Source organism: Ptiloglossa arizonensis, chromosome 9, assembly GCF_051014685.1.
Source record: "Ptiloglossa arizonensis isolate GNS036 chromosome 9, iyPtiAriz1_principal, whole genome shotgun sequence".
In the NCBI taxonomy this organism is placed as follows: Eukaryota; Metazoa; Arthropoda; class Insecta; order Hymenoptera; family Colletidae; genus Ptiloglossa; species Ptiloglossa arizonensis.
The window spans coordinates 19,418,620-19,445,940 of record NC_135056.1 but is presented as its reverse complement, the minus strand read 5'-3'; the positions used below and the strand labels follow the sequence as shown (position 1 = coordinate 19,445,940).

The window sequence follows — 27,321 nt, the reverse complement described above, 5'->3', positions numbered from 1 at the left end:
GTTCCACCGACGGAATCCCCTGTTGTCGCCCGGAAAGCGCCGCCACCTGAAAACGTCGTTGCGCCGCGAAATTTCAAGGAATTCCACGGTGACTTCATGCATTTTTATGCGCTCCAATCGGTATAATTGTCCTCTGTTGCGCGGGGACGTCGCGGAGCGAGCGTAACCGTGGCTCGTTCGGCCTGGTAACGACGCACCGACCAGACAAAATGGAAATTCACGGCCCTCGAATTGTGTCGTAGGTTCGCGCGTCGGGACACCGCCGTCCCAAAAGAGATCAATTTTCGTGGATTTTCCAACAGCCGCGAATCGATCGCGGGAGGGTAGCCGCGGGTTCGTGGAACGCGACTCGCGGACGAAATTTTGAACGTCGGGTCGCGTGGTCGGGCCGGGTCGCGTCGCGTCGCGTCGCGTCGCGTCGAACAATTTTGCAATCGACCGCGATTCGCGCGACCGGACGCTCTTAACTGGTTCCATCCTGGAAGTCTTTTCCCCGTCGCGATAATAGCGCCCGTTCGTACGAGTCGCCGCTTTCTTCGGACGGCCATTCAACGGCATTTAATCGGACCGGCAGCAATAGTCGGTAATAAACTGTAACACGAGCGTCGCTATCGTTAAGTGGACCCCACCTTTAACATCTTGTACGTTCTCATTACTTCTTGGCGCAGTTTCCCGGTACCGTGACCATCTCCTTTTCAACGAGAGCGTTTCGTTAACGTTTTATTCGATTTCTCCGACTTTTAATTTCCCCTTTTATATTCGACGCGGCCCGCGATACCGTTCCACTTCCCGTGTCAAGAATACCCGCGACACCGGAGTTTCGTAATCTCGTCTCGCGGGCTCGATAAATCGTACGGGCGTATCTCGTTGAAATTATTTAGATCGCGAAACGCAACTGATTTCCCACGGTCGTAGTTTCTTATTTTTTCTCTTTTCACGGAAATCGGGCACGGCACGCAGCTTCGACGAATCGAAGGAAAATCGTTGCTGTCGCGTTCTCTGCCACGCCGTTCTGGCGCGCGTTCGGCTAAAATAATTTCCAATCGCGGGACTTTGGTTACCGCGTAGGACGGAGATTCGAAGCAGCGTACGTAAATTGAAGGAAAGTCGGTGCTTAGAAAACTATCGTATTCCATTAAGGTATCTGGAACGTCGGATTTCTCATTTTCCCTGAGCGACGCCAACCAACCTCGGATGACACCTCGAATATTCTCGTACATTCTCTCCAGTCCGTTGCCGCGACGTTTCCAAGTTATACTTGCAAAGTCATTGCACGGAGGGGGCGTCGTCGACCTTGTCGGCGTCGGCGTCGGTGTCGGGGCCGACGTCGGTGTCGGAGCCGACGTAATCGTTTGCGCCGTTCGCGACTCGAGGCAATGTTAATCTACGGAGCTTTGGCTGCGCGCAAGTGAATTTCATGGATTGTACCCGAGGACGATTGCCCCGCCGCCGGTACACGCGATAAAGTTGCCGGCTGCAATTACAGGTCGAAAACTTTCCCGAGAAACCGAAGCCGGTTATTGAAAGACTAATATAGTTAGCTCTATTCACGGGCGAACGTTAAGTCGCGATAACCGCGTTGTTGCGCCCCGGGAAACGCGAAAGCTGGATCGCGGTGACGGGGTTACTCGCCGAATGGGGAACCTCGCGAAACCGCGCGAAACCTCGCGAAACCTCGAGAAAACCCGAGAGACCCGGCCCTCGATACCGGCGATCGAAAATTTTAATTAACAACGCACCGAAAATTACGCTCGCGGTGAGAACGGTAACGCGGACGATCGCCGAAAGGATTCATCTGCTCGTCGGTTGGGTAGAAGCGTCTCGCGCCTGGCATCGCGAACACAACAACCCCGGATGCCTCGAGTCCCACCGGAACCGAGTCTCGGCTAAAGAATTTCTCATCCGCGGTGGCCCCGTATGGAATGAAATTTTCGTGTACCAATAACCTTGATAGGTATCGGAGAAAAAAGCGGAGCGGGTGAGTTGGCTGGTTGGTTGGCTGGCTGACTCCGCTGGCTGTCTGTCTGTCTGGTGCTAAGAGCACCTCCAAACAGCCAGCCCGACGTTACGGATCTTCGAATATTAATCCTGTACCCGTTGGAACGCATTATTCTCTTTTTGCCGTCCCCACCAGCTCGCGGCGCGGTGCGGTGTTGTGCGTTATTTTTTATTTTTAATAAACATGACCGCCAGAGATTTGCTCGCGAGCTATGATGCGGAGAGACATTTTCCTGATTAAAACCATCGATCTCGGCCGAGATTACGGACACGTACTTCCGGAAATGAACATACACGGGCAGACAGCCCGCGCGCCATATTCGAGCACCGTGTGCTCTCTTACCGGTTACTCGTATTTACATTAATCGGGCCTATCGATTCCGCGGCGTACGCGTCGCGCGAGAAACGCTCGGTCGTTCGCGCGTCGGTGTCGCGAAACGTCGACGATTCATCGTACGGAAAATTGACAAAGTATGGTTCGAACCTTCGAAGGATAATTGCAAAGTGTGCGGGGCTGACGGAGAGAGAGAGGACCGGATCGTTCCGAGTTGGTTCGCAACTCGCCTCGTTTCAACTCCCAATTGGTAGACCGCGAGTCGGCGACGTCGCGCTATCAATCGACGGAGCATCGCGCCTGTCGTGACAATTTTTTTGCTCCCCCGTGTACACCCGACTGGTCCGTGGAACAACTCGATCGCGTTTACGGCCCCCGTATGGGGCATTCGTGACCTCCCCGACGATAAATCGTCGGAACGGAAGACGCTCGGGACGATCGCGTAGGTAAATTCGATCGTGGCGCCCCTCGCGGGTAGCGCGAACGCGATGTCAACGCTCGGTTCGTTCGCGCGAGCATCCCGCGTTGCAAAGGGAATCGGATTCGTCCGACGGCGACAATTAGGAGCCGGATTAACGCGAGATTATTTCGCGAGACGGGACAAAAGATTTTAATTGCTCGCGTTACATACGGATCGTCTCGTTCGCCCGTAAGAAGCGGCCGGGGACAAAGCGGGCGCCGCGACTCGACGCGACGCGACGCTTTGAAGTCCGCCGGCCGCGGATCGGTGGCGTTCATTAAAACGGCCACGGGAGCCCGAACGACATATTGTTTTTTCTTTTCGTCGTTTTTAATCCTTCGTTTCGAGCGTTCCCGTTGCGCGATTTAATATTAATGCGAGTTAAATTGAAATACTAATTAGTATTCGAGCGGGGACGGATCCTCTCACCGCGGCCGAGTTTTCTCGAGGTGTCGGTCTCTTAAAACCGAGGGTCTCGAGCCGATAGAGGGTGGGGAGTGAGAGAGAGAGTTTCGCGTTAGTCGCGTCCGAGGAAACTCGACACTCGCGGGAAATTACTCGTAAAATGGGTGTCGGGAAACACGGCTGGAACGGTACGTACGTTTTACGGCTTCCGAGGATTCATCCGGCGACGTCCGTAAACACGTCGGATCGCCTTTTTATCGGTGGCCCTCAGCCCCGCGTTTAATCTCAGACAGGGCAGGATGTACGATGTGTATCGACATCGAGGGAAGTCGATGAAGCGAGCGCGTGCCGCGTACGTTTACGTACCCTTGGTGGCCGTGCACGTACGCGCGCGGTTTTTACCAAGCTTCTACTCCTACCTTCCACCGGCGGTTCCATCTCCGGTGCTCGTCCCACGGAGAATTCCTATCGGCGTTTTACGCGTTTTACATACACGGTGCTCGACGCTCGTCGAGAGGTTTTCGCCACGCGGCGGCGGCGGCGGCGGCGGCGGTTTCACCGGACCGTTCCGCGTCTGCGGACGCGCTAAATTGTTTCGGACTCGTTGCCTCGACGCTGCCGCGCTGTAATTTATTACGATCGTCGACAAACAATGTCGCGTTTATTTCGGCGATCGGTGGCTCCCTTTCGCGGTTTTCCGCCGCTTTTGCGACTAATCCGGAACCTAACCCAGACCTTGTCCACGCGGTCTCGTTACCCCTCCGACCTCCGAATTGGAAACGATACAGCCACGCGGTTTCGCGTTGCCCGTTTAGCGAGAGAGAACGACTCGTCGAGCCACGACGAAACGATCGACCGTTTTCCTTCCTCGTTATCTCGAAACGTCGAACTTTCAACTCGCCGCGCGGCCCGACATCGCGCCCCGAAACGTCGAAACGGTTTTGTCGCGTAACGACGTTATTCGCGCGACTTCCTAAAAATTATTCGACCGAAAATTATTCGGGCCAAATCGTCCGATATTTTCCACGTTCAATCGACGCGGAATAAAGGGCGATGTTTCGGTTCGAGGTACACCTCGATACTTTTATTCCCGGGGACTCTGATTATTCCGTCGAAAGAAACAAAGTTATCCCTCGAATCTCGTTTGCGCGGCCATCCGCGAGCAAACGCTGTCCCGGTCGGTGGCGTTGTTCGAGATCGACTTTATTCGACGACATCTTTCACCGTTGCGCGAAAGGTACGGTAAGGTTATTCGAGATTTCGAACGGAGCACCCCGTATACCGTGCACGCGCACGGACGGTCGCGCGTACACCTAGCGGACAGTGAAACACGTGTGGTGGCAAAGATAAGCCGACGAAAATACGCGCAGTCACGTATTTTATGAAATATACGCGAACGTTCGGCTCGTCCGAGCGGGCGTTACGTACACAACCGGATAGGGCGCGCGAGCGTTCCCTTCGCGTGCAACAGCCTCGGTGCGAAGTTTCAGCGGCATTAGCGCGTACGATAAACGAATTTTCCGAGCGAGATACACCGAAGAAGCGGACCAACGAACCACGAGTCGAAGGACTCGCGTTTCGTTCACCTATGGTAACCTTTGCTCGTTCAAACTCGACCGAGGAGAGAAGAGGGTGCACTTGGTGCGGTGACTCGCGACGTCTTCGGATTCGAGAGGGACACGGTCGGTCGTTCGTTTCCCCGTTCGCGTTGCAACGCGATATCGATCTTCGTAAATATTAATAAACGTGGACGATTTTGTCGCGGCTTTCGCAGGGATTCCGCTCACGGTGGTGGCGTCGATCTATTTTTCGAGCCCGTTCGTTATCGAGTTCGCCGACCGAACGATTTAAAACGCGCCGCGACAGATTACGCGCGTTAATCGCATTCACCCTCGATACTCGAGCTTACGCGTCTTCTTTTCGCCCGCGAGGGTACGGAGAGGGTAGGTAGAAACGAGGAGAGCTCGTACACCTCGGACGTTGGACGTTATTAGCTCTCTTTTATAGGAGGGGCGTCGCGTAACGACGGAGCGGCATTAAAGTTTCGCGGATAACTCCCGTAACGTAAAACGGTACGTATCGATTACACCGCAAACAGTTTCTGCGACTAAGTTTTAACTAGCTATACTTTCCAGTATATACTATATTACATTATCACCGGTCGAACATTTCTATCGACCATTATTTCCAAAGTTCCGCGGCCGCTGGTAGTCCGATATAATTCGAACTCGAATATAATGCAGCCTCCGATGTATTATCGATGATTACGGCGGTAAGCGCGAAAGCTTTTCGAACGAGTCAGTTTTCCGAATCATTTGCCCGACGTCGAAGAAGAAATAACGACGGGATAGTGGAACCGAACAACCTTAACTGTCCTCCGTCTCGGGGCTGGATCAATTTCTATCCATTTTTACGCGAGAATTACAAAACCTGAAACGAGACGGAAGAACGAGCCCCCTCCTCTAACGAGCGTACCAGGATTTTACATTCGCAACGATGATAAATAAAAGACGAAATTCCGACGCGCGTTCCTGCGTAATTCCCATAAATCGTATCGCACCGTGTTGCGCGTACGTTGCAAAGAAAAGAATCGAACGTTGCATTTGGATTCGAATCCGGGGTTATTTCTATCGAACGAATCGATCCCGTATCCGTATCGATCGTGTATTTCCAACTACGCGAGTGTACCTCTTTCTATCGTTCCTAGCGTCGATCGTCGGCGAGCAAATATTTCGAAAAACATCGACAAACACCGTTCGGTGTCGAGCGCGAAGATAAAAATCTCTCCTCGGTAAAGATCGTGGCACGCCACGAGGTTTCTCCGTTGAATCATCGGGCATCGAATCGGATCGCGGTTTCGATCGTACAAGAATCCGAGCGCGTCCCGCGCCGACAGCTTTTGAAAAGCGTGGAACGCGCCGGGAGAATTGTTTGCGCGCGGAACGCGAAATATTGCCGGCCATTGAAATAAACTCGGCCAATGATGCGCGCCTCAAACGACCGAAACAACGTAATCTTTTTGCAAACATTACCCTCGACGATTCGTTAACACCGGTGCGAGGGGGGCAAGCGGGGGGGGCAGTATACGTGGCCCGCGCGCCTAAAACGAATGGCGTCGCTATACGTAAATTCACCCTGATGCATTGCGCCGGTGCATAATTCGATTTAGCCGAAATCCAAAACGACGGGTTACATCTCCGAAATCCGTGTATCGGGCGCGATCACCAATGGAACGCGTGTCATTTCGCTAATTGTAGCTAGAGCGGCAACGGTGAATTATTTAATTGGCCGAATCCCATTTTACCCGCGCGCTTGAATCCTGTTGATTCCTATCGCATTTTTTCCTTTTCCGGCGATAACCGAGCACAGAGCGCAACGAGCTGACCGTACGTGTATCTGGAATTCATCGAGCACGCCGACCGCTTGAATTGACCAACGAAAGAGGTCCATCGACGCGTTGTTATTCACCAATGTTTTTTCTGTTACAACACCGGTATTCTAGCACGGGGCCAATTCAATTTTCTAACAATATCGAATGGCCCGGCAAAGGGGAAAGTTCCCCGCAATTTGCGTAATATTTTTCCACGTTTGCACCCGTTCGGTGAACAGATACGGGGTGTCCCTGGCGAACACTTCTCGATCACGGTAAAGAACACGCGTCGTTGCATCTTGGTGCACATTTTACTCTTTCCATCGTTATCGAAACGCGTGGACACTTGGACGTTGAAAGGCAAACGCAACGAGAAATACTTTGTACGAATATGTTCGACTTCGTTCCGAAACTACGGCCATTTTTGCGCGATGGAAGCGCGCAGCTGTTCGACCTTTGCGAGAAGCGCTCGTAAATGGAATTCGATTACCGAATATAATCGAATTCGAGTAATTCTATTCGTAGAGCGGAATACGGTAGTGCCTCTACCGTGTTCGTATATTTCAACGTACGATTATTTGGCCGATATAAAACCCTCGGCAAAGACATCCTTGAATGTTTAAACGAGTCGTCGATTCTCTCCGATTCCGTTCGTACGATCGTTCCTCGTTCTCGTTTCGTTCGTCTCCCTATTGGTTCGGAGAACCTCTACCGAACTGGACGAGGTCCGGTTCCGATTGAACGGAATCGCGCAAAAATGATCGTAACTCGGGAAGAAGCTCACGCAGGATACGCGTACCGAGGAACTTTTCTCGTCGTTCTCAAGGTCCGTCGCCGAAGCGGATATCCCGTGCGTTACGAATACACCCGGTACATCCTCTGGCGGAGGTAATCAAATCTCATAGCGGGAACTCGTGTCCCGAAATACAATATGTTTTCTCGATAAACGCCGAAAGTTAACGTTGCGAGCACACGCCGGGTGAAAAAGTTCGGCCCGCGGTCTTCGTATCGAATATCTCGCTCCGTTTTTCGCCGTTAAATCCGACCGCGATGACTCGTCGTTGTCTCGCGAAAATTCCACCGATGAATCGACTCGTCGGAAAGAAGAGAAAAAAATTGAACATCGAGACGATTCTCGACTTAGTTCTCCACGATTACGTCGAACGGGAATCGTCGTGGCCGCGTAATTCGTAAGTCAGAAAGGTGTTGGTGTTCCGACGCGGGCAGGAATTTTTCACGGCTAGATCCTGACGTCGGTGGTATCCTTTCTTCTTATTTTTTTATTCCCCTCGTCGACCGTTCTCGCGGCGCCTTCTAAACCTTTTTCATTTATCTTCGCCCGGGTGCAGCTTAAGCGGCAATTTTGCAGCTCGCTTTGCGTGCGCTTGTTTCAGCCGCTCCGAGCAATCCCCTTAATGTATATACTTTTTCTCACTGTCATAATTGAGGAGCCGGGCAGAAGGTGTACCACTCCGGAGTAGTGTTCCGCCCTCGTAAATTTTCGACTTACGTTACGGCGAGCGCGCCCTTTCGGTGGCTCGTTTCCTCCTTGGTTTAAAACGCGCTCGAAAAGTGGGGAAGCGCGGCAAGGTATAAACGGTACCGAGAGGCCACGGAATCGGATCCGCGGTGGAAGTTTCGCGGCGATTAAACCGCCTTTGGTCCCGTCTTTGCCGCGGGAGAGGCAAGAAACTCGCCTCTTCCCGCGGCTGTTAATCCACCTGGCCGGTCTTTGTCGCGAAATACACCACCCGGCCGACTAATTCGACCGTGCTTCGCTATTTATACCGGTATATATTCTTTCGCGCGGTAAAAACAAAGTTCTCGGAAAGTTCGCGGGGCAACGTCACCCCCCGTCCCCTCGTTCCCTCGGGTCTCACGGTCGCGCATCGTCGCGAGGCGAAAATTTCGTTCGTCAGCGACTGCAAAAGCCGTCGCTCGAGTGTTTGCTTTCGCGCGGAACATTCGTTGATTCGCAAATACGACTGAACGCTTTTCCGCGTCGAGCGTTCGAGAATGTTCGACTGGCGCGCGCGTACGTATACGTTACGAACGAAAAACGATAAAAATCGTCCCTCGGTGGTATCGGTGGTTGTAGCGGTGGTGACGGTGGTGGGGCACCGATTATTTTTCCATCGACGTTTGCTCGTCATTAACCCACCGCGTGTAAAAAAAATAAACGTCGTTCCGCGAGGTCGCGGAGCGGGGTTCAGGAGCGATACGAAACGTCAACACCGTTCGTTGAACGGTGAAAGTACCCGTTGCGAAAAATGCCTGGTCCACGGGCTCGTCGAAGCGATACGCGGCGATCTCGCGGAAAGTGGTTCGCGAGCGAGCGTTTCGAGGGTCGCGCGGGACGAGCGCAGGCGCGAACAACATCGTTCATCGGTTCGATCGCGGGGTGTTCGTCCCTCTGTCCTGTTCATCCGGTCTCTTCCCCCCTCTTCGAGAACGCGATCAGCGCTCTCTTCCTTCGTATTTCTTTTTTCTTTTCTTTTTTTTTCTCGAATCTCTTCCGCCCGTCGGGCAACGTCGAGCATCGAAAAGCGGAACTCGTCCGCGGAGACGTTTTTCATCGAGCGAGGATGTCCCTTCGATCTCGAGCGATTCCCATCGAAACTCGAAAGCGGCGCTCTCTCCACCTCCGTCTCCGGCATTTATTTTACCATGGATTCCTCGTCCCCGCGTATTCTCGCGCTTGCTCCTCCGTCTCGTTTTTCCTCGGTTTTTCTCCCCTACCCTCTCTTCGTCCCTGTTCGGCTCCCAGGGTGTCTCGGTCTTTCCTCGGCGACGATCCGCGTGCATCAAAGCTCCATAATAAATTGAATATCATATCCAACGACGCGTCGGAGAAAACGAAGGAGAAGCGAGGCAAGAAAGATAAAGGGGAAGGAAAGAGGAAAGAAGAAGGGACCACCGGAGGTTCTGGACCTGCGCCATGCGAGGCGAGCGTCCCGTCACGGAGCGTTCCGATGCTCGACTCGCTCGACAGCTAGCTCGACGCCGTCAGTACACGCGTCTCGACGCCCGGGGATGCGTCCGGTGCCGGAAGCGTAGCGCGACGCTCGGATTCGAGGACGTCTTTCGACCGATATCGTGGTTAATCGTTTGCCGTTCGCTCGTCGACGGGCCAGTGCGACGCTTCGTGAGCCGTAAAACGAAAAAGAGAGAAAGGGAAAAGAAAAAGAAAAAAGAACAGAGGAACGAGAAAAGAAAAAAAAAAGGAAAAAAGAGGCAAAAAAGAATCACCGCACGCGCGGTACGTAGACACCGACGGTACACCAGAGGACAACGCTGTACACGTATGAGGCGGCGTGTTCGTTCGCGAGTATAATGCTACACCTTTCTCACGAGGTAATTGTCCTCGACGATGACACGTTGGGGTTTGTCGAGGGTTGTTCTCCGCGTCGCAACGCCGCTCGTTCGGATCCTCCGGTCGAGTTTTCCTCGGGAATGCGAAACCGTCCGTCGAGCGGGGAACACCGCTGGTAGAGCGCACGGTGTGTGTTTTCCCGTACCGATCGATCGATTTCCCGTGAATCGGTTCGATGGATCGTCGTGCGCGTGATCCGGCCGTGTCGGTAGTTCCCCAAAGGATTCGGGCAGGACCGAGCGTGCGTCACGGTCGCTACGGTACGCGAGCACGTACCGTTACGACCGGTGATTTTCCGCCGGGACGATATATCAGCGCGATATTTTCGAATCGGGAATTCCCTGCCGAATTCCAAGTGAATTATAAGGATCGTAGCTGCGCGGGAATGGGTTCCCGGGCACCCGGCGGCGACGGTGGTGCCCGTGCGGACGTCGATCGATTTTGCGATAACAATTTGAAAATCGAGCCGGACGATAATCCTCGGCACCGGGCGAGAATTCAATTTTCGATATTTGCGCAGAAAATATTGCCGCGACACTCGCCTACCCCCTCTCCCGAATCCCATCGGGAACCAAGGGGAGAACGGACGCGAGTCCACGGTGCCAGCTCGTGCGTCTTCCACGATCGAAGACCCGACGTCCGTCGCCCGCGATTCTTTACGGAACGCGCAAAAACGGACACCCACCACCCGGAGAATATCCGGAGACGGATATTCCGTATATGACGACGTTTTTGCCGAACCGTTTCCACCGGTGGACGTCGTCACGGCTAACGACGTCGCGGCTCGACTTTGATAAATCCATTCCCCGTCGAGTTGGAAATTCGTTACGCCGACCGAAATATCGCCGATTTTAATATATCGCGCCCGGTTAGCGACATTTTCGTATCCTCGTGGAGAAACCGATCGCGCGAAACGAACTCGATACCCGACCAACTTGGAAACCCTCGTTCGTATATTTATCCGAGATGTTTGGCGTTTCTCTCGCGCGAGAAAGATCGACGAGGTTCGCTACCCGACGGTTAACGATCTCGAAACGAACGAGCCGATTCGAGCACACCGGTACACCGTGGTTACGGTCCGGCGGACGACGTTCGTTCGTTCGGAGGAAGAGGACGAAGTAATTGTTACGGACGTTGGCTCGAAAAGACGTTCCAAACGTTACGGGATTAATCGTACGATCGTATTTCTCCGGCGCGAGTTTCGTAATCGTCGCGGCTCGGGGCAGCGGGATGTTGTTTCGCAAAAACGGACAGTAGCTTTCGAGCCGAGCATCGTAGATAATTAATCTGTTTCCCCGGAGAATAGCCGCGTATTTGCATAGTCGCGCGTATGCAAATGATACACGCTCCTTGGCGGTAGCGCGTTCGAAAATTATTCTTCGGATTACGATAGAGCCAGGACCGAACGAGGCCGGATGGCGGAGCGATCGCTCCTATAAATCATCCGGGGTAGCTTGTAATCGCGCCCGCGTAGAAACACCGTCGGGGATCTCTTTGAGGAGACAGCGAGCGGGACGGAGCCACGGAAGGAAATTAAATATTCGCGATACTCGAGACAGAGGATGCCCCGGAGGGGTGTAGGGTTTCGGAAAATCGCGACGCCGAGCCAGCGAACGAACGAGCGTTTCGCGAGCGGACGAGCGACGCGGATTAGGCGCCATCGGAGCGCGCCGCCTTTGTAACTCGAATCCGGTGTTAAGAAACGATCGAGACCCTTTTTCGTCGATCGATCCTCGAGAATCGTTTGTTCTCGGTGTTGTTCCCGTTGCTCGATGCTCGTAATTAACGACCGACGCGGTTCTCGATCCCGTGGGGAGCGCACGAGAAACGAAGACACAGAGAGAAAGAGAGAGTAAGAGAGAGAGAGAGAGAGAACCGGAAAAATTACGAGTTTGCATTTTCCTTGATTATCCGATGGCCCCGCCGGAAAACGGTATCAGTCGTTAAAATTCCTTGGCTCCCCGGAATTTAAGCCGCGCTTACCGCCCGTTTCAGCGTAACGAGGACAAAACGAGGAATTCCAATTTTTTTCGGGATTAGTAAATCATCGAGGAAAGACGTCCTCGGCGGGTAGTCGGAGGGAGGCCCAGGGGCTCTTGTTGAATCGGGATCAACTCATTTCCAGTACAATGCCGCGCGAGCCATTAAGTTCCTTTCTTTTTTCCGTATTCTCTTCGCGTGGAGGTTCTCCGGCGCTTAGCAAAGGCACTTCCGACTGCTTCCCCGACGAGGCTTTTAAATCGGTCATAACGTTTGCGCGATTCTTTCCACGAAGAGACAATGTTTGCGGGCAAACAGTTCATCACGGTAAACACACGGAAGAGGGCCGGAAATGGAATTTCGCTTCGAAAAGTGAAATCCCTCTCTCGTCTCGGGATCCTTCTATTACCAATCTGTCCGAAGGAGCTTTCGATGGGGGACGAAAATCGGATTTCCTCGTGTCGTTTTACACCCCGAGGACCGCCGCGCGCGAAGTGACTAACCCGGAATCGAAAGTGCGAAATTAGAAGCTATCTCGCGAAACAGTAAGAGAGAGAGAGAGAGAGACAGAAGGATCTCTGTTTCACGCGCAGGACGATACACGTACACGTACGCGTCTAAGTTTCGAGCGTGGTCGCGCGTCCGCGACGCGTCGTCGGTATCGAGGATATATTTCAGAGATTCACCGCGCGGTCCGGGCATCACCGGTACGCGATATCCCCGGGTCTAGATTTTTCTTTCCGTGGCACCGTCTATCGAAATCCGGCAGATTTCACCGTGGGATCTCCGTTCCGCTCGGTTCTCCATCGGCGAAACCATCGATCACGCGTCAGCGAGATAAGACAAAGAGCTTATAATCCGACATCGGCGCGGAAGGGAAGAAAAAGGTGGGAGCGTGTGTGGAACGGTGGTGCACGCGGTGGTGTGCGCGGGTCGGTGGAGCGCGCGGGTGCGTCCGGTCGAGAAAAGAGAGAAGACGCGTTCGACGAGGAGGGGTACAGGGTGCACGGCAAGAGCATACGGGACAAAGAAGGAGAGACTTTTCATTTAGTCCTGTCGTAAATAAGAAGGAGCAGTTGCCTCGCGTTATACGCGTAGCTACGTACGTGTACGGAGAGACGTATAGGTGTGTACGGACAGGGGTCGCCGCGTACGGTGGCGCTAAATTCTCTCCGCACGCCGACGGAAATCACTGCTCCTAAATGGCCGGGATAGTTATTTACGAGACGACGTAAAGGATAATTGTCCTGCGTTTCCTTGGGCGGTGGTACAGGAGCTCGAGGGACCCCGGGTGTGGGATGTACGTGCAAAGTCCCGATACCGTCTCTACCGATCCCCGTGCTTCGGTGCCACGTACATTACGTGAAATTGCGCGAACTTGGGAGCAGCCGGTTGTACGTCGCTTGACAAACGTATCGATTGAGAAAAGAAGAGGATAAAGGAAATAATAAAAAACGAGCGAGCGGTTTCGGTTGGTCGGAACGGGGATTGGGGGGGGGGGGGCAGAGGGGGGAGGGGGAGAGTGGAAAGAAAGAAACAACCAGAAAAAGAAGTTCGGTGATGGAGAAGTGGGGGGGTTGAGTCGGTGGAGAGGGGGGCGGGTGTATGGCTCGAAACTAGGAGAGAGAGAGAGAGAGAGAGAGAGAAAGGGAGTCATTATTATTGTTCAGGTTTCTTTTCCTTCCACTTTCAGAATGAGGGTGGCACGGCTATTACTGTGCTACGTACTTCTCGAAGACTACAGTACCAATCTCGGCGGGGCTGCAATTACCGGCGACGCCGCGCGCCAGGACGCCTCTGCGACGAATCCCACGCTGCCAGGTAGATATTTATGCAAGCGCGCGTACACGCGCGCACACCGCCCCTGTATTCCGAAACGCATTGTTATCGTTGCCAAACGCGTACGCGCCTCGACCGCGAATCGAACGGGACTATGCGCGAGCTAATTGTTGCGACACGATTCACGTATGATTCCTTTTTTTTATCGTTGTATTCCGATCGCGAACGGCCGGTGCTCTCTTCCGGTAAATTGATGCCGAACGCCGAAGATCGTGATTCGTTTTCGCGATATCGGAGTTTCTTTCTGTGCCGGTGCCGTAGCGGGTGCGCGCTCATTTAACTGCACGGGGGTGTTCCGTAGCTATAGACGGTGCCTTAAACGGTGGATCGAGCACAAACGGGAAAACGAACAACGAGGTCCGTGTAAACGCAGATTCCGTGAACTAATTAGTTTTCAAGATAATCAGCTTTTCATTTTCGAAGTTAAATTCATCGCGCCATTACGCTCGAGAACACCGCGTATCGGCGGGCTCGTTCCTCGTTCTTCGTCTCGTCGGGTACCGAGGCTCTGTGTTGCTCCCGTCGCCGGGAGAACGAAAATCACGAATTAAGCGAAATGCACACCGTAAGTAGAACGTGGACAAACGTCGAGTTCGTTTCGTCCCGCTGGGGACCGTGACGTTCGAACCGTTGCACAACCGGAGACCGCGTATACCTACGAAAAATACACGGTTAGAGATACTCCGTCTTCGTGACGTTCCGCGTTAACGTCGTTTCCCCGGTGACGAATAGCTACGTAGATTATCGACGAATATGTTTTCGCCCGTGTGAAAATCTCGCTCTTGTATTTCGTGGAAATTCCCGGGTAAAAATATTCCCTCGACGGTATCGAAGCTTCGTCCGGATCGTACTCGTCCGTTCGAGAATCTTCGAGTTTCGTGGCGAGGAACGGTGATCCGAGTCGCGAGGGTCCTTCGAGCACTCGTGTCTCGATTGCTCCGTAATAAAGCTCGAGACGAGTCCCCGCGACCGAATCTCTGTTTCGTTCGATACCGAGCGATTCGTCGACGGTGAGTTGGAAAACTTGGTAACCGTATGGTTGTAATCGCGCGACGAATCGGGCCCAGATTTTTCCCTCCGGTTCGGTCGTCGCGGATTTCCAACGCGAGAACGTTCTCGGGAAAGTTTTCAAAGTCGATTCCTCTCCGCCGTGTCGGTCGTTATTCACGGCCGGGCTGGAAAATTAATTTTTACGCGTTCAACGGATCGAAGCGAATTGCAGGTTTCACGGTAGGCAAGAACGGACCCCGAATCTACGCGCAAACGATTTCCCCCGCTTTGGCTCGCGTGCGCGTCGATGATAACTGACCGCGGTCAAATTCCCAAAGCCGACGACTCTATTGCTCGTCCGGGCATTATTCCCGGCGAGCTGCGAACACCGCTTGTAACTTAATACGTGGGAAACGCGCGATGGATCTACGAAACGGTTGAAAACCGATAAATAAGTTCGCATTAACGGACCGGCCGAATTACATTTTCCCTTTTAAATTCCGGGACAACTCGATCTCGTAGAGTTCTAACGGGCGAGCGAACTCGGCTCGATATCACGGTTAATCGATTTCACCGAATAGTTGTCCGTTAGAAGAACGTTTACCAACAAATTTTATTACGCACGTTGTTGCCGTAGGTGCAATCGTAGGCGCGATACCGCGTTCATTTTACGATCGACGTGTTTCGATAGCCTTTTATCCGGTTAGCAAACGCGAACGATGTTCGTAAATGACCGCTTCGCGAGCTCTACTCGCCGATCTCCTCGCTCTCTCCCCGAGAGTTCTTCGAACGAACTACCGTCCGCGAACGATCGTCGTTGGAACGCCTCTCGAGCGAAGACGAGCGGACGACGCGGGTCACCGAAGCGGAAAACTCTCAATTACTCTATTACTCGAAACAAGATCGAATCGGACGCGCGATTCATACGGGCTCGTATTGTTTTAAAGCGGCGAATTCATCTACGAAGCGTTTCCCGCGTATTCGCTCGCGCTCTGTACAGTCATTTTTACGCGGCCTCTCCGATCCTCCGTTCGAATATTTTTTTTTTTTTTTTTTTTTTTCCCCCGGTGTTTTCCATTCTCGACGGTTCCCTCTATTTTGTTGGCTGCCCCTTTTTTTTTTGTAACGAGAACGATGGCAGCGGCGCTCGATCTCGACGAAGTGCGACAAAGAGTTTAATTACCGCGGCGACTTCGCGTGGATAGTGCTCTCGCTCGAGTTACCTAATCGTGGTTTTCATCAGCGGCTTCGGTTTCACCGTGTCGCATTTGCCTCGACCCGCGCTCGCTTTTATTCCGCGTACAGGGGCACTGCGCGCGGGTCTCTACCGTGGAAAACAGGGATACGCGTTATCGGTCGCGTTTGTCTTCGTTCTGGGATTTCGCGAATATAATCGTCGATGAGTACGAAAACACGGACCGTTCCGAATATCGTCGTGGAACCGAACAGCTCGAACGGTCCGCGGACGCGATACGCGGAAAACGATCGTTTCCAAGAGAGAGAGAGAGAGACTCTCCCGATACGGGAAACCAGCAGTCGCCGCGAAAATTTGTCTCGCGGACGTCTCCTCGAGTCTCCTCGAGTCTCTCGAGACCGTATCAACCGCTTGTTCTTCGACGATCGAATAACGTTCGTTCGTACGCCGCGAGACGCTCACGAATCGCTGTAAATGTACGTTCGGTCGACGATAGAAACAACGATGGCTCCGACTGGCCAACACCGCCGCGGAATAGTTTACCGATACAGGCTTCTTTACTCTTTTAGAGAGATTCATGGACGAACGAGTATCTTCTTCTCTCCTTTCCTCGGTACTTCGTACACGGTATTTCGTGCACGCGTGTCCTTTACCTCCACCACACGTATATATATGTATATGTATATATATATATATATATAGCAACGAAACTTTGACCCGAGCTATCGATAAGTACCGGGGAAGCTTTTAACGTCGTTAATTCCCTCGATATTTCCAAAAGCTCCTTGTATCGAGTTTCTTCGACATTTTTAAAATCCTTTAAATTTCTCATCCGCTGTATTTTGCGATCGACGTCTCGCTTCAATTCGGTATACTTCCCGGTAACACGAAAAACCTCTCTGTTTCACGGCTCGGACGGGAACAGATTCAATCCGCGGGAAATATCGTCCGTGAACGAATGATTTGTCAGTCGAAGCGAGAATCGCTCGTTGGTTTGCTGATTTTTCGAATTCGAACGGGACGGCCGTCGCATCGTAGAGTTTATCGTCGACTGTGTCGCGACACACGGCTACCGAGCTCTGCGAGCCCATTGATCGGAAGATTTTCCATCGGAATAACCGGTCCTCCTCTCGCGATACTCGAATCATCGAGTACGTGGATCCTCGAGTTCGGTCTCCGGCAGTTGCAAGGATGTTTACCCTCGGGTCATTTTTGCTGTCGGAGTTGGATACAATCCCACCGGGGATACGATCCGATGTCTCAACGGCACGTATGCGAAGTTTCGCACCGTACCGCTCACGGGTCTAAAAGCTTTCGCCTATCGTCTCGTCGATCGGAAGCTACCGGACAAAAAATTACCCATCCACCGATAGCCATCGGGACGGTACGACTCCGAATAACTGCTTCTCTTAGGATGTACGAATTATCGATTACGAGAACGGAGCACGTTTTTCAACAACGACGAACAAACGTCTCTGTTGTACCCAGTAACGTAGAGCTCGCGAGTATCGAGTCTCGAGTTCGCAATTACATCGAAGGCTAGATCGCAAACTACAAACGCGTCTTGGTAACCACCCCAATCGCATATAGTAAGTTCGATTTCGACTAAATAACATCAAGTTCGAATCATCGATGGTGGATATAAAATACTCCGAGGTTTGGTCTTCGGACGGCAGGAAGGCTATCCGTGTGATTTATATCGGTACAAGTTTAACGCGCAATTCCACGAGGAACAAGACCCGGACTCTATCGCGACGATCGCTCGACAAGGTTCCGGAATCGCGCAAACCGTGCAACCCGGGTCCGAGGTTGTAATTATATCGAGCAAAGCCTGGGCAAAAACGCCGTCTACGGCGTCGCCTCGATGATTTTTAATTACGAGCAACAGCGGCTTCCCTCTACCCCTCCAGGTTTACGAGCTTCTCGGCAGCTGACAATGCGCGGGACGCTTTAAGTTTAATTTAAAGTTTCCCCGTGCCTCGACGACGAGGCCGCGCTCGACTACGGTCGCGTATTCGGCGAACGAAAGTTCGATCGGCGCGTCTTTCGGTATTCGACGCGAGAATCGTTCGTGCGCTCGAAATTTCCGTCGAGAGGCGTAAGAAACCGAGTCGACGTCGTCGCGACGATGCGTGAACCTTCTCGTCGCAACGTTTCGTCGATAGCTCGTTAAGGACGGAATGCAACGGTCCACGATCGGATAACGGGTGACCGCAACGGTCGACGATTATACATAGTCGTAATGTACAAACGCTATGTACCGTCTTACTGGTCGGCCGGCGGGCTGTTACGCGAACGTAACGTCCATCGAGGGACGATAGGTTGTCGCAGCGAGATCCAGTCCGTGCGAGCTGATAACGCGAAAGCGAGACCAACGATAACGATAACGTCGCGTGGGCCCCTGAGGAAACGAATTCCGTGGAACCGTGAAGAAGACACACGGTGAACGCGCGATCGTCTCGCCCGATAGAGCGGACGATCGAAATCGAGCGAGCCGACGGAACGAACGAACGATCGAAAGATACGCCGACTCGAGTTCGAGCCGTCGAACTCGTCGAAGCGCAAAACCATCGAAAATCGGTGCCGAGTTTGTCCCAGGATCTGCGCGAAGGCGAACCGTCGCCATCGAAGGAACGGAGAGAAAAGGAGGAGAGGCCGCGAACGACGACGGGCGAATGTCCCTGAAGTTGAAGTGGCTCCACTCGGTTCGCTTCGGCTCCCCGGGGTTGGTCGGGCTCCTTGGGCCCGAGCCGGTTACTTCACCAACTTTTTCCTTTGAGGATGAAAGATATTAATTAAACTGTCACAGACACGGTATCAGGGAGCCTCTAACTTTATTTCGCCACTTACAAGTTTACCACTTAGGCGGGTGGGGCGCGTGCGCGCTCCTACTCGCAGGACGATCTTATCCCGTAAGCATAGCGGCGCGGGGGACTGGTTATGAATGCGAAGTGACCCCTGGAGACCGGCGTGCAACGCGTGACTAACGTTCCCAGGACGAGAGCAACCGTCGTCCTTTCCACGATCCTTCGGATAGCCACCGAGCGCTTTTCGAAGCGCAACGACCGTTCCGCGATCTTGATCCCGGGAGCGTCCGGAGTCTCGTCTTACCGAGAAGGGAACCGGACCCCGAAACTTTCGCGACAACGAACGAAAGTAGACAACAAGACCTCCGAGTGGGACTCCGGCTTGCCCCGTAGATAAAAGTATCTCGCTGAAAACCGACATTGGCCTCTTTCGGTCCCGCGTTTCCGAGCTTCGACCGACCGACCGAACGCGTCCCCGATAAATATCGTGATAAATGGATCTCTCGAAAGGTGCAAAGTTTCCGAGCATCGCGCGCGAGACTCGTTACCCATACGCCGGGACGATACGCGTCGTTAAACGGAGACGATGCTACACGGGCTAATATCATTTCGCCGTGTCATCGTAACGACATTTATTATCGGTACACGATGCAACCGTGCGCGATACACCAGTACTCGCGCGCGAGTGAATTAAACTTTGCTCTCGGACGACATTAACGTCCCGCGGTCCGAGTTCTTCTTCCCTCGAGTGTGGTCCATCGTCGACACTGGTGGATCGCGTCGAGGATAAAAACGAATCTTTCGTTTCGCTTCCCGTTCGGTTGTCTCGACATCGTCGATCGCCTCGATCTCTCGAGATTACCCGTGAGCGAAACACGAGACGGTCGTAAGTCGTTCTAAACGCTCTAAAATTACTCGGGTAATTTTATTTTCGAGTAGTTTCGAAACAGATGCAAACACGGCACGGAACGCTTCGAACGAGATCCACGGGACGGTTTAGCGAGTGTACGCGGGCACCGCTTCGCAAAATTATCGATTCCAAAGTACAGCCGTATGTTACCGTCACGAAGAATTAATAACCGTCGGTCTGGATGCGTAATATCTTTTCGTTCGGATCGTTCGATGTCTACGGTAATGCCCGCGCGCCGACTCGTATCGAGAATCGCGTTCTCGTATTTTCGGACACCGTGCGCGCGAAACCCAATACCGCGGGAAACATTCGTTGGTAAAATATCGCGAAAAAGTATTTAACGCTCCCGTGATAATGAACAATTACGAGCGCGAGGGCGGGGTAGGGTGAGAGGGAGGCGCGTACGGGACCGCGAGCATCCGTTTTCAATATCGGGCGGCGAACACCGCTCGGATGCTGACAATTAAACCGTCAAAGTATCGGAATCGAGCCTACCGGTATCCAGCTACCGCGCGAACATACCTGTCGACGCTAATAACGCAAACATCCGTGCCGCGAGGCGGGAGAGGAGAGGAGACGAGAGGAGAGGAGACGGCGGAACCGGAGTTATCGCGGCCGAGACGCGCGCTACAAGACGACGAGGTTCGCGTTAATTGCCAGCGAGTAATGCAGACGTACGTGACCACGCGCGTACGGTATGCACACGACGGTGAAACGAGCCGCCACCTATGTGTACCTAGGTACGGGCGGGCTCGTATCCTGGAAAGGATAGTTCGGGAGCACGGTGCCCGGGATTCCCCGGGATTCCCCGCGCGCTCGTGTACTACCTACCCGGTTGTAATCATCTTACGCCTTAAGGACACGCGCCACTGCGGCCATACGTGTGCAGAAGCGTATTAGGGGACGTAGCACAGGCGTGAGCGGAATCGCGAGATGCGTGCCAACGCGAGAGGACCGCGCGCGTTAGCGCGAACGACCATCGTGCACGTACTTAGGCGAGTCGCTCGGTTAACGCGAGTTCACCCTCGCGCCTCGACGAGCCGCAAACTTTTAAACGCAATTTCGTGTTCCCGCACGCGAGCTTCCGAGCGCGTTCTTATCGTCCGCGCGGGTTCGCGGAACGGTTCTCGAAAGCTCGTTCGAGCGAGCAACGGTGGCCCTGACGAAAACGGGACCTTCGATACTTTCCGCGTGGAAATCGAAACGATCGTTCTCCCGTACGAAAGGTTCGTTAATTGGCCGATACTCGTTCGCGTTATTCGTCGGAACAATGGGAGGCCCGAGACGGGAGGGGCCGGTTCGGAAACTTCGTAGGCGACTTAACGCGCGCGGTATATACAGATATTAGATTTTCGGACGAGTGCGTCCAACGACGCTTTATACTCTCATCCAGTCCCCCGTCGGCCCTACCGCCCCTCTTCCTCCCCCTGTGCCCGTTCTCGTTCCATTCGAGACGATTCAGCGAGTCGGAACGCGCTAATATTTCCGTGCCTCCGATCCCTGGGTATAACTAATCCCGGATTTCAATCTGTTGAAGCTGCTTCGCGTCGGGACAACGGGCCACGACCCTAAGGATAAGCATTTAGTTGCAAATCCCCGGGGCCGACTTTAATAAACTTTTTTTCCTCGCCCTTCGGATCCACCACTCCCTCGACGAACGTCCACCTCTTCTTACCCCTCTCCCGTTGCATAAGAAGAACCCGGCGGGGTCGCGAGGCGTTCAAGAACGACGGAAGCGTGATGCGAATCGCGAGCGCGCGAACTCTCTCTTCCTCTCTCTCTCTCTCTTCGCGCTCCGGGATCGCGCGCGTGAGCTGGTTTAAAGTACGCGCGACGGTGTTCGTGAAATATTTGTCCGGATTTTGTCAGCGTGTTATTAAGTAGACCGTGCGCGCGGAAATATTATTCGACTCTGTACGGATCCGATAACGTAATGTAAACTATCGTAGATCGATGATCGGGCCACCTACCGCCGCGCGGTAACCGATCGCGGTTATCGGATAACGGTAACACCGACAACATTTTTGGTAACCGAGGAGACGCGGCGTCCATACGGCGTTCAAGCGTTAAATCTCGATACAGCGAACCGTCGTTATTCAACCGCCCCCTCTTCGGCCGACGTACGCGTTCCGCGCGCCCATCGGGGCTAATGGGAGCGGAAGAAAACGGGGGACGAAAACGTCGAATACGCTGCAACGCGAAGCGTCGGTGTTGCGCGATACAATATTTCCCGGTTACGTCGGAAAAACCTTCGCGGGTAGAGAGGGCTATGAATCGTATCGGTTCGCGAAACTACCGGTATATCCTTATTTGCCGTTGGAATATTCCCCTATAGGTTTGCGCTTTCGCGACCCGTTTCTTCCGTGTACTTCTCGCGAGCTTTGCACGAGCGTTGCGTTCTTAAGCGCGTCCGTGAGATCGCGTTACGCGTCTCTACCCCGTAAGCGGTACTCGAGTCTCGATCGAAGGTAAGAACGCGTCGAGGTAACCGCGACGATGGCCGGGAGAAACGATTGAAAAACTTTCAGCGAAATAATTTCGGTTTCGGTGTCAGCCCGCGGATGAGAAACGGGGCGAGCGTCGTCTTTTATCGATAAAATTTTTGTCCCGAGCCGAGGGTTGCTCGGCTTCTCACCTGTTATCGGTGATAAAGGTCGCTCTAGGCATTGCGGAGCATGTCCCGCGATTCGAAGCGCGCCAGGAATTTTCAAACGCGTTCGACGATCAATGGCTCGTTGTTGCGAAACTTTTACGTCCGCGCGAGAACGTGTGTCCCTGCTACCCGCTTCGTCTGGTTCTCTCGGTTCCTCGCTCCGTGAACGACGGTCTCGCGGGAGGGTAAGTTTCGAAAGGTCCGTGTAACTCGAAAAGAATCGTCGTTCACGGTCCGGTGTACCGGCTAGATACGCTCGAGTTGCGAAGGAAGAAACGCTTCGGGTGCACCTTGCGCGCACGAGCGTCCGGGGTAATTATGCAGTCGGGAAATCTCCGTGTTCCGCATGTGCGATCTTACTAATTTCCGGGATCGAAACCTGTCCCAGACGGCGGGGGTGGTTCGATGCGGGATATGCGCGGGGGTAGGGCGCACGGGGGAAATACGCGGGGGATCGCGGGGACACGGGCGCGAATTCGATTAATTAAAGTTCGAATTCGCGCCGGTTCGTGGAAATGGAATTATCGCGGCGTAGTCGGCGACGACTCCGGTCTGCGCCATCGACGTTTCTACGCGTCCGTGGGGTTCGAACGGAGCTTTCCGGCTCTCTCTGTCTCCGTTCCGCTTCGCGCGAAAAGAGGGTGAGGGGGGTCAGGCCCGACGAGGCGGCGGTTTCAGGGGAGGAAAAGGGACGGTCCGTAGGGAGTGTGCCGCGCGCGCGGTGTAACAGCTTGCGACTTTGAACGCGGCGCGGGGGTTACGGAGGGGAAGGGAAGGGAACGAAACGGAAGGGGGAGTGCTCGCAGACGAGGAACGAGGGTACTATATTTACGGTCCTTCGTCGCGGAGTAAAAGTTTCGGGTAGGGATTCGAGCCGTGAGAATTTAAAGTCCCGCGGAACCTGGGTAAGAGCGCGCCGCGGACTTTTCCTTCGACTCGGAGCGACGGGCGTTTCGATAATCCGCTTTGGTATCGTCCTCCTCGAACCCCCACGCCCCCCCTTCGCGGTGAGAGCCGCGCCCGGAAATCGCTGTCCCGAGCGTTTACCGCGACGCGGAAACGGACCGTCGCGGATTAATAAAATATTTATTAGCTCGAGCCAGTCCGACGAGTTCGCGTCGTTCTTGCCAGCCAGGCTACTTTAACGCCTTTTTAGCCCCGTGATGAATGCACCGCGTTCCACTCCCACGGATTATCGTCCCCCCGCGCCCCCGTTTCGCGCGCGGCGCGCGACGCTCGAGCAGGGAATTCTCGGCGTCTTAACGGCCGCGTTGGCGCCGCGCGCGAGAGGAAAAAAATTTCTTTCTCTCGCGAACGTAACGAGTTCGACCGCGCGAAGAGAAAAGCACCGCTTCGGTAACGGTGTATTTTTAATAAACGCGGGCTCTCCGCCTTTTGTTTCGCGCTCCCGACGCAACAAGTTCGATTCAATTTACGATTACATGATTCCCAATGCGGCCACGACGAAACGAGAACTTTCCTCGGCAAGTGCTTCTCGTCTTTCGCGCCTTCTACAGAGACCCTCCGATGAAAAAGTTGGCGAAGCGAGAGCCGCGGTTAGAAAATTGTTTCGCGGAACGATCGCGATCGAAACCGGGACGATCGTGGTTTTTGTTTTCGCGTAGGATTAGATAATATCGCGGACGTTGTCCCGCGAGGTTCTCGCGAACGAGATTAGTTCCCGACGTGGAAATACCGAGGTGAACGACGCAACGTCCCCGTGTACTCGAGACGATACGATCTCTCGGCAAAGATATCTCCCGTTCGGTGTTCGTTGCTCGCGGTGTACGCGCTTCGATTCGCGGAAACTTCCAACGGCTTCTCGAGGGCTGGGTAAAAGTTCGCGCGATGTTTCCGCAAAAACTTGTAACAACGATAGATATTCCGGGGCGATGCGAAGCCGCAAATTAGCACGCCGGAGTGGATTTCCCGAGCTTTCCCTCTGAACTCGAGGAGCGTTGTTCCGGTAATCGGCTTTGGTTCCGCGCGTTCCCATCCAGGAGTTACGGAGATGAGTGTTTTATACGACGGGGATCGAACCTTATCGGGAAGAACGCGCGATCGTTATCGCGTCTCGAGGAACGGAAACCGTACCGTTTCGTGCGACGCGTATCGGGGAAATTGCCGCGACCGATCGACGAATCGCGCGCGAATAAACACGAACGAAGAACCCGAACCGCAAAGATCGCAATTGCCTCTGCGCGGAAAGAGCTGCGTCGCGGTTAAGGAGATAGGGGAAAATAAAATTTACGAGGCAACAAAACCGACCGACCGACCAGCCGGCCGGCCGGCGATACGTGAAATCTGAAATTAACATCGATATTAAAGGCGAGTCTAATTTCCGGTCTCTTTGAAATTTTAGTTGGCCCGTGTCGCGGTTGCCTTACCAGCGCATCGCGAACGAAATACGTCCGGCTAGCTGCTACGGGGAACTAAAATAACGCGACGCGTATTCGCGAGCAAACATCGTGCTCGCGCTGCGGCGACCGCGCGCAAAAGCAAAGAGTCCCACTCGCCAACGTATCTCACCGTCGCGTCGAGATTCTCTAATCCGTGACTTACGCTCCCCTCGGTTATCCTCGACGCCGTTGTTTCGAAGCGTCCGTGCGAATCCAGCGGGAATCGTCCATTAGGAGAACGCACCGGTAGTTATCGGCGTTCCTTCCAAGGTACGCGGCGCCGGACTCGCCGAGAGAATGAAAAGAGAACGCGTGTCGTACAAGTTGTACCACCTTTTTCCCTCCGCGACAAAGACAGCTACGATGATAAAAATCTTTTTGCGTCTGCATAATATCATAATAACTATGTAAATCAGGCCGACGTACCAGCCCACAAACACAATCGGGCATTCGTATGCTAAATCCCCGTTCCACTCTGCCCGCTCCCTCGTCCCCCCTTCGCCCACCATTTCACTTTGCTCGGGAACCATATATATACACACCTGGTTACCCAACTCCGATAACGAGTTCGGTCCTCGAAAAAAAGGAGCGCTGCTCCACCACCTACTTTTCAAGCGTTATCCTCGCGAGTCTACGCCCGGCTGTCCCGACGAATCTTTCACCGAGGAAAAAAGCGTTACCGAAGAGGTTCGCGGCGAGGCCCTCTGTCTCGCGTCGAGTCCACCTCGAGTACGCCGAGGGAACGGAATTCTTCGACGATTATTCGTTCCGGCGAGGAAAAAAGTCGTTCGAAACCCTCGCCGCGAACAGTTGCCCGAAAAATAACGAAAACATCGTCGAAGAGACGGTTTCTCTCGGTAAACGAAGGATCGCGAGAAGGTAACGCTTCGGTCGTAGATTTTTCTTTCGGTTTCTTTTCGCGTTTACGATTCTTTCGCGTTTCGCGATCGGTACGCGCCGCGTGTTCGCCAACGATCGAAACGCGATACACGGGGCGGTCGCTTATCGAAGGAACGACCGACCGACCGACCGACCGACGCACACCGCGCCGTTAATGAATTTAATAAGCGTCGTAAACGCGTCGAAACGACCGACAACGAGGTCGAACGAGACTTTAAACGCGGCCCCGCAGATGGTGCCCCTCCTTCCCGGTGAAACCGATGCCCGCATTTATTAATCGCGATGGTTATATAATTGTGCCTCGCGTAACCGTGGTCGCGGTAATAGCTCTTATTATTCGTTGGCTCCCGCGGGTGACCCATTTTACGCGCCGATTCCATACTTTGCCCGGTATTAACGCGCATCAAATATTAGGTATCCATCGCGGCCAGGTTAACGGATTATATATTGTATCGCGAAGAATGTAATTAAATTGATCGAATTACACGCCGGAATGCGATACGCGAGTCTCATTACGAATGCAAACGATTCGTCGGGGTCGTTGCGCGATTAATTAAAACGGCAGCCACCGAGCGCGAGATTCATTTTCTACGTATATAATACGTAATCTTTTATTCGACCGGAATACGTTAACGATTGTCGGCGCTTTCGTTACTTTCCCGCCTCTCCCCTACCGTCCCTACCGACCTCGCTCCGTCGCCGTCTTTCTCTCTCTCTATCGCTCGTAACTTGCGCAAACATTAATATCGTTCCTTTAATAAATGAATGGAACCACCCGCTGCGACGTCTTTTTGTTTTGTTCCCTTCTGGGAAAGAGGGTACCGACGATCCCGGACGGCACTGACACGGTAATTCTCAGATTTGCTCGTCAAATATACCGGAGGATTTAATAAATGCAGCGTCTCGCCAAAGTTTCGCGATGAAACTTAAATATCCCGGAAACGATGGAGCGCCGCGTAACAGAGGGATATCGCGAGACCCTTGGCCCGTTACCCCCGAAAATTTCCACGTAGCCCGTCGCGCGGTGTTTTTCCGGCCAAATTAGCGCTTTCGTCGGGGATAAAAATTTGCCGAGCGTTGCTCAGGGAAGAAAAAAAAGAAAGAAAAAAAAGAAAAAAGGAAAAAGGACGAGCGGGACGTTTGCGCTTTCCGAAGGCGAAGTTGCTTTTCCCTCGAAAGTCGGGCTTCCTTCTGTGCTCCCCTTATCTTCAAAGTTCGCTGTTCTATCGTAATAACACGGAACTTTGTTAAACTCTCGTTTGAGGAAAATCTCGACTGCCGTGGCTCTTCAACGTTAATGGCCGATTCAAACTACCCTTACCGAGTTAATGCGAAACACATAGACGCGCACTTTTCCATTATCGTTCGAGTAATATCGTCGAGGTGCTCGCGTGTTGTCGGTGACGCGCCATGCCGCGGTGGAGGGAGAGATTTTCGGTGCTCCAGAATTTCTTTTCTCTTTTCTTTCATTTTTTTTTTTAATACCGCGTTACAAGGTATTATCGACGCGCGTGCATCTTTTTCAAGACCGGAGGCAGCCGCAACGCGGGACACTCGAGAGACGGTTCCCGCTCGGAGAGCGACTCGTGCCTCGGAGCACCGAACGGGAAATTTCGCGATACCGCGATATTATGAAAGAACTTCTTCGTACCATCGGCGGGGGAATCTACGCAAACCGTGCGCATAAAGCGGCTTCCTTCCGAAGAAA

General features: G+C 53.4%; 1 protein-coding gene across 2 annotated transcripts in view; it reads left to right on the top strand.

Moving 5' to 3' along the window:
* Positions 1-9,587: 9,587 nt before the first annotated feature.
* LOC143151480 (lachesin) overlaps positions 9,588-27,321 on the top strand; it is a 39,844-nt gene continuing 22,110 nt past the window's right edge. For both annotated transcript variants that reach the window (XM_076320627.1, XM_076320626.1), the window contains exons 1-2: positions 9,588-9,921; positions 13,614-13,741. In XM_076320627.1, coding sequence (XP_076176742.1) covers positions 13,615-13,741 — 127 coding nt within the window. In that variant the 5' untranslated portion in view covers positions 9,588-9,921; position 13,614. The remainder of the gene's footprint in view (positions 9,922-13,613; positions 13,742-27,321) is intronic.